The 7,596-nt window shown below is 46.0% G+C and overlaps 1 protein-coding gene across 1 annotated transcript in view; it reads left to right on the forward strand.

Annotated features, from left to right (window-relative positions):
• The first annotated feature begins 5,573 nt into the window (after positions 1–5,573).
• CUNH15orf61 (chromosome unknown C15orf61 homolog) overlaps positions 5,574–7,596 on the forward strand; it is a 6,637-nt gene continuing 4,614 nt past the window's right edge. Inside the window, exon 1 of the mRNA XM_032244600.1 lies at positions 5,574–5,949. Within this exon, the coding sequence (XP_032100491.1) occupies positions 5,604–5,949 (346 nt within the window). The 5' untranslated portion in view covers positions 5,574–5,603. The remainder of the gene's footprint in view (positions 5,950–7,596) is intronic.

Raw genomic sequence — 7,596 nt, forward strand, 5'->3', positions numbered from 1 at the left:
TAGTACTATACTGTCAAAACTATTTCCAAAGTGATGGCCAGGACTATATAGAGTTCCAGTTGCTCCAAATCAAATCCTAACCAACACTTAGCATTTTCTGTCTCTTCTACTTAGCCATTCTAGTAGGTGTGCAAAGGTATTGCACTGAGGTTTTAAATTTCTAGTTCTCAGATAATTATTGAAATCAAGCACTTTTCACCTGTTTATTGGACCATTGGTTATCCTCCTTTATAAAATGTCCATTAAAATATTTGTTCATTTTTCTATTGAATTATTTTTTTTTTTTTTTTTTTTTTTTTTTTTTTTTTTTTGAGGTGGAGTCTTGCTCTGTCGCCCAGGCTGGAATGCAATGGCGTGATCTCGGCTCACCGCAACCTCCGCCTCCCGGGTTCAAGCAATTCTCCCGCCCTAGCCTCCTGAGTAGCTGGGATTACAGGCACGCGCCACCATGCCCAGCTAATTTTTTGTAGTTTTAGTAGAGATGGGGTTTCACCATGTTGACCAGGTTGGTCTCGATCTCTTGACCTCGTGATCCACCCGCCTCGGCCTCCCAAAGTGCTGGGATTACAGGCTTGAGCCACCGCGCCCGGCAAATTGTTTTTTTCTTAATGATTTGTATGAGTGTGTTCTAGATACCCAAATGCTTTCTCAGATATGTACTGCAAATACTTCTTCCACTCTAGGAATTACCTTTTTATTCTCTTAATATGCATTTTGATGAATAGAAAATTTTAATTTTAATATATCCCAATTTATCGATTTTATAAAATTCTTCTTTTTTTTTTTGAGACAGAGTTTCACTCTCGTTGCCCAGGCTGGAGTGCAGTGGTGTGATCTTGGCTCACTGCGACCTCCACCTCTCAGGTTCAAGCGATTCTCCTGCCTCAGCCTCCTGACTAGCTGGGATTACAGGCATGCACCACCACGCCGGCTAATTTTGTATTTTTAGTAGAGACGAGGTTTCTCCATGTTGGTCAGGCTGGTCTCGAACCCCCAACCTCAGGTGATCTGCCTGCCTTGGCCTCCCAAAGTGTTGAGATTACAGGCGTGAGCCACCGCACCTGGCCTAAATTCATTTTTAACATGTTCTAGGCACCTACAATGTTCTACATGCCTTTAAAACAAAAGCAGGAATGCTAAGTCCCTTTTAGGAGCAGCATGCAGTATATGTGCTCATGCTAAATGCTGTACACAGTATCAGTGTTTGTCACCATTTTAAGGGGTTCCTTTTAAGAGATATACCATTTCTCTATGCTGTGTAGAAAGATGTATTTAATGCATTCCTAATTATAGGATACAACTTTTTAAAAAAAAAAAACATTGACTTAGGCCAATCGCGGTGGCTCACACCTGTAATCCCAGCACTTTGGGAGGCCAAGGAGGGTGGATCATGGAGTCAGGAAATTGAGACCATCCTGACTAACATGGTGAAAACCGGCTTCTACTAAACATACAAAAAATTAGACGGGCATGATGGCATACGCCTGTAGTCTCAGCTACTTGGGAGGCTGAGGCACAAGAATCACTTGAACCCAGGAGGTGGAGGTTGCAGTGAGCCAAGATCATGCCACTGCACTCCAGCCTGGGCGACGTAGCAAGACTCCGTCTCAATCAAAACAAAGCATCAACTTAGACTTTTGATTGCCAGCTTCAAACACATCCCTAGGACCCTTTGTTTCACAGCCATGAAGAATTGGAACTGAAAAGAAAATCAAGCATCTGATTTGTGGGTTGGTTTTTGTTGTTGTTTTGAGAAATTCTTATTTCAATTATGGAAGTGGCACCATACAAATCTTAAAGTTAGAAGAGATGGTATTTTCTCCATCTCTGTATCTTTAGGTAGGGGAATGTTTCATTCAAACACTCTTAAATATGGGGTGTGGCCCACCATTTTTGCCTCTCTTTGGGGGAACCTTCTACCTTAGAATAGAAAAGAAAGGGAGATAGCGAAAGAGCCTCAGATGAAAGGAAACCCTCACTGCTGATGAGGTTTAGCCAAGAGAGCTGCTCTCAGCAGAAGTCCTTCAGTTTGCTAGCCCTTTTCCCAAGACTTCTTGATGAGAAAATGCAGTGAACATAGGTAATATCTGGTTCTCTTTATCAGTGGTTTTCATCTCATATGCCACAGGACCTAGGGTTTCCGAGACATACTTCAGGGGTTCTGCATGTTAAATTCAAATTTCATGGTTTTGTGTGTGTGTGTGTTTTTTAAAGATTTTTATATTGCCAAAAGAGAGATAATGCCAAAATGTAACATATTGCAAACTGCCCACACATTAATTTGAGGTTAAGTCATTTCAGTGTAGATCTCATAATTAATCTCCTGCTGCCATTTTTGTAATTGAAGCACATGCCCAGATTTCAAGGTGAATCATTGAAAAACCACTCTTATTTGTATCTATTTCTCTGGAGAAATCAGAAGTTTCTTAATAGTATACAACCTAAACAGAAGATGCAGAAATAAAGTGGATACTAAGTCTGCTGTAACTGCAACTATGTTGAAGTTAAAATATAGAGATTGACCTCTAAATGTAATGCTTCTTTGGTGAAGAAAAAATTGCAATTTGGTATATACACATGGACCAGGTGGTCATCAGTATGTCCAAAGAGCAAAGAGAAGGTTGGCACTTTTATAAAACAGAAAAATGTACATATAGCTCTTTGAGAAAGTTCACTGGCACTAGTCAAGTTCCTGGGGGCTGGCAAGCTTCAATAGGTGAGCCATAGCAACGGGGAGAATTAGTCCTAGAGTTGCAGCAAGTTATCTCAGCAGTTACAGATAAAACTGGTCTCAGGTTACAACAGGCAGTTTCAGCAGTGGAACTTGCAGAGAATTACATTTCTAAAGGAATGTTACGTGTCCTGAGTGCTTTCTCCCCCTGGCTTTTCTGTTTTAGCTGGGGATCAGAACCACTCAATTCAAAGGATCAACTTTCACAACCACAACTCCCAGCTTCAACATTTTGCCAGCAACAGGATGAAGAGTCCAGTGGCAATGGGGCCAGCAATGGTATGCTTGCCAGACTAGTTGCTGTTGGTCTTACCTCTGTCTTTGCTGTTAAGACTCTCCTGGTTCCTTCCCATTTTCAGAGCTTGGTTCTCTAGACTTCCTGTTTATTATTTGGGCTACCCACTTTTTTTCCAGTGAAGCCCCTTTCTGCTCAAAACAAAGGAAAATCCAAGACAACACCACACGAGTTTCATTGTTTTTTTATTTACCTATAAATTTAATATAAACATTTTGGATTTATAGCTGGGCATGGTGGCTCCTATAATCCCAGCGACTCAAGAGGCTAGAGAATCACTCGAGTTCTACATTAGCTTAAGCAGCATAGTGAGAACCCACACCTGAAAAATAAATAAGTAAAATAAAAACTTAAAAAAATTTTTTTGAACTTACGTTTAGTAATAAAGCATAAGTTTTAACCTTTATATGTTGGGGATCTTCAACAGATTTCGTTTGAAGAAGGACTCCACTGTTTTTTAAAATTTAAGTTGGTCAGGTGTGGAGGCTCACACCTGTAATCCCACCACGGTGGGAGGCAGGGGCGGGCAGATCACTTGAGCCCAGGTGTTCAAGATCAGCCTGGGCAACATGGCAAAATTCCACCTCTACAAAAAAATGCCAAAAATAGTAGCCAAGTGTAGTAGCACACAGCTGTAGTTCCAGTTACTTGGGAGCAGGTGGGAAAATCGCTTGAGCCAGGGAGGCAGAAGTTGCAGTGAGCCAAGATCAAGACACTGCACTCCGGCCTGGACAACAGTGAGATCCTGTCTCAAAAAAAAAAAAAAAAGAAAGAAAAAAAGAAGAAATTCTGTTCTGTAAGGCAAAATTCAAGTTTAAATTCTACAAGGTAAAGTTCAAGATTTGGTATATGTTGGTGAGTGCTCAATGTTCAATAAAAACTGGGGAATATAAAATTTTGCCATACTATGCTACATCCCTCTTAAGTTTTTAGCAACGATAGTAATTGTTATATGATGCTTAACACATAATTACTGTACCCCATTTACATAAGGTGCTTTCAGACCCATCATCTTGTTCATGTATGACCTCTCCAAAAAAAAGATGAGCTTAGGACAAGAGGAAATTTCTTTTTTTTTTTTTTTTTTAAATACGGAGTCTCACTCTGTCACCCAGGCTGGAGTACACTGGCGAGGTCTTGGCCCACTGCAACCTCTGCCTCCTGGGTTCAAGCGATTCTCCTGCCTCAGCCTTCCGAGTAGCTGGGATTACAGGCACACACCACCACGCCCAGCTAATTTTCTATTTTTAGTAGAGACACGGTTTCACCATGTTGGTCAGGTTGGTCTCCAACTCTTGACCTCAGGTGATCAGCCCACCTCCGCCTCCCAAAGTGCTGGGATTACAGGCGGGAGCCACCGCGCCTGGCTGGAAATGTTTTTTTTTTTTTTTTTAAAAAAAAAAAAAAAAAGGTGTGTCTGTAAGTTATTGCCTTAAGAGGCCACAAAGTTTGAGTAAAGTTTTTCCTAAAGTAATGGATTGATAATGGGTGACTGAGGACCACGAAGGCTAGTAAGAGGCTCCTGGTCCATTTACCAGGTTCTTAGAGGGACGTGCCATTGTGTATCCTGACACTGCACTGAGAGACGTGAAGTTTTTTTTGTTTTTGTTTTTGTTTTTTTTGAGACAGAGTCTTCCTCTGTCGCCCAGGCTGGAGTGCAGTGGCGCGATCTCGGCTTATTGCAACCTTCGTCTCCTGGGTTCCAGCGATTCTCCTGCCTCAGCCTCCCAGGGAGTAGGGGGAGCTGGGACTACAGGCGCAGGCCCGTGCCACTCTGCCCGGCTAACTTTGTATTTTTAGTAGAGATCGAGACGGGGTTTCACCATGTTGGGCAGGCTGGTCTCGAACTCGTGATCTCAGGTGATCCGCTTGCCTCGGCTTCCCAAAGTGCTGGGATTAGTCACCTCGCCCGGCCGAGACGTGAGGTTTTCGAATAAACTTTTGATTTTTAAATCTCTGGGACTAATTTTAAACAGCGAACCCGACAGCAAGGGCCTACACACAAAAGTGCTCCTGGCCCTACCAGGCCACGCAGGCCCGGGGTCGTGGCTGTCAGTTCACTTCCCCGAGGGCGCCTCCTTGTGTTTCAGTAAAGCCACCCACGGGCTTCCCCGGAGTCCGGGGCGTGGGCGGGAGACCTGGGTTTGAGTCCTGCCCCTCGCGAAGGCGGTTAAGTTATGAATTGTTTTACACCTGCCTTTTCCTCAGACCCAAACGGAAGAGACCTCCCCGAATTCCTCCCCCGCCCGAGTTACTGACGACAAAGTGAGGTCACACGGGGTCACGACAAAGTGAGGTCACACGGGGTCACTGCAAACCGGCCTCTCCGCCGGGTGTCCCTCCGCCTCGCGCAGGCCACGCCCCTCTTCACCTCCCCAGACCCCACCCCCGGCGGGAGACGGCGTGACGGCTGTGCACACGCGCCGCCGCACCCGGGGGCTCTCGGGCACCCGCACGGCGCCCGTTGGCCTTCCCGCCGCTCGCCGGGGGCGCGCACGGGCGCGCCTGCGGCCCTGACGCCCCAGACACGCCCCCGGCCGGCGCGGACCACGGCCGGCGTCCCCGGCGCGGCGGGCCATGGAGGCCCTGCGGAGGGCCCACGAGGCCGCGCTCCGCCTGCTGCTGTGCCGGCCCTGGGCCTCGCGCGCCGCCGCCCGCCCCAAGCCGCGCGCCTCGGAGGTGCTGACGCGGCACCTGCTGCAGCGGCGCCTGCCGCCCTGGACCTCCTTCTGCGTGCCCTACAGCGCCGTCCGCAACGACCAGTTCGGCCTCTCGCACTTCAACTGGCCGGTGCAGGGCGCCAACTACCACGTCCTGCGCACCGGCTGCTTCCCCTTCATCAAGTACCACTGCTCCAGGGCGCCCTGGCAGGACCTGGCCGGGCAGGACCGCTTCTTCACGGCGCTCAAGGTCGTCAACCTCGGTGAGTGGTGGCCGCGCCCACGCGGTGAAGCCGGCCCGGCCGGGACGGCGCCGCAGCCGCCGAGCACGTGACGGGGCCCGCGCGCAGGCCGAGGCCGGCGGGGTCAGCTCTGCTCCCGGCGCCCGCCGCGCCTCGGGTCCCTTGCCCTCCCCGCCCGGGGGTCCCCCGCTCGCCGAGCTCCGGGCTCCCGAAGCCGCTGCCTCCAGTCCCCGGGCCTGGGGAGGGGCGGGCCGCTCCCTCTTAGAAAATCAAAAAGCATCCCCCCCGTTTTACCAAGTAACTGTCAGAGGCATCGTGGTTTACGTGTTGTCATTCATTGCTGTTCTAATAAAATGTAATGATAATTCTGTGTGTCATTAACTTCACTAAGGTCACAGAATTTGAAAACTAATAATTGTATAGCAGTGGAGAAGTTTGAATATGTATTCCGTTTTTGAAGGTAACATTATGTGGAAAAAAGTAGAGAGAGTATTTGAAATCAGGCAGTGCTGGTACCAGATATTTTTTCTTTTTATCTTTGACGCCTTACACTTCTGATACTGAGAAGGTGAATATATGCAAATCTAATTGATATGGAAATAAAACTTCAACCAAAAAAAAAAAAACAAAACACGACGACCTGTGCCTGGGCACTAAGAGGGTGGGGGCCTCAGGAAACGCCCCCTGGAAAGTGGCTCTGAAGTTGACATCGTCCTATTGCAGGGCAGGACTCATGCCCGTGAACACTTTGCGGCTGCGTTTATGTTGCAAGAACTGCAACTACTTTTTAAGTTTCTTTGTTTTCTTTATGTGAAATCCCAGCAAGTTCGTTTTACAAAACTTTTCACCAGACACAACAGCTTCCCGAGGTGCTAGTTTTAAAAGATTTTTAAAGATCTTTAATATTTGTATGTTGTCACGGAGGTGCCCTGAGGGTGTTTACTCTCACTAGGTATTTATTTTCGTTGAATGACAGAAAAGGTACGGACACGGACATTGGTGTATCTTTTATAGATCAGGGGAAAACCGAAGGCCTCAGGATGTTTTGAACTTGTTAATAGCTGGTATAGAATTAATCTAGATGTTAGTGATTCAGTATCTAGCCGTGGAGCTGAATGAACCAGGTTTTTAAAGCCAGAATTAAAACTAAACGCTGCGTAGCCATACTATTAATACTATTACATAATCTGGTCGTACATTAAATTTAAATACGGTCTGTGTATTTTTGCTTATAACACATTTGTCAGTCGTGGGCTTTTTGAGCCATTACTCCACTGGACTGTCCTGTGCTCTATCCAGTAAGGAGATTATTTAGCAACGTGTTACCCTTTAAAAAATGCCTCTTACTTGGCTGACGGACTGTATAAAGGATGCCCCCTACTTTGGAGGTTGGTTGAAGGGTGAGGAGACTTAGAAAATTCAATTCGAAATTATTTGGAAAGACTGGAATGTTGATTCAAGAAGTATAAGTTTATTTTAGCATTTCGATAATCAAGAAATCATTATTCCCAAGTTAAAGAATAATAGGAAAAACATAAGAGGAGGGTAATAGGTAAACCATGAGCCAAATGCCTTTTTTTCTTTTAAAGTCACATTTCAGTGTTAATGATTAGGGGCTTCTCTTTTAGATATAAAGACATCCCCAAAAAAAAAAAAAAAAAAAAAAAA

This window comes from Sapajus apella, unplaced genomic scaffold (assembly GCF_009761245.1).
Source record: "Sapajus apella isolate SASKATOON/1434 unplaced genomic scaffold, GSC_monkey_1.0 scaffold55, whole genome shotgun sequence".
Taxonomy (NCBI): domain Eukaryota; kingdom Metazoa; phylum Chordata; class Mammalia; order Primates; family Cebidae; genus Sapajus; species Sapajus apella.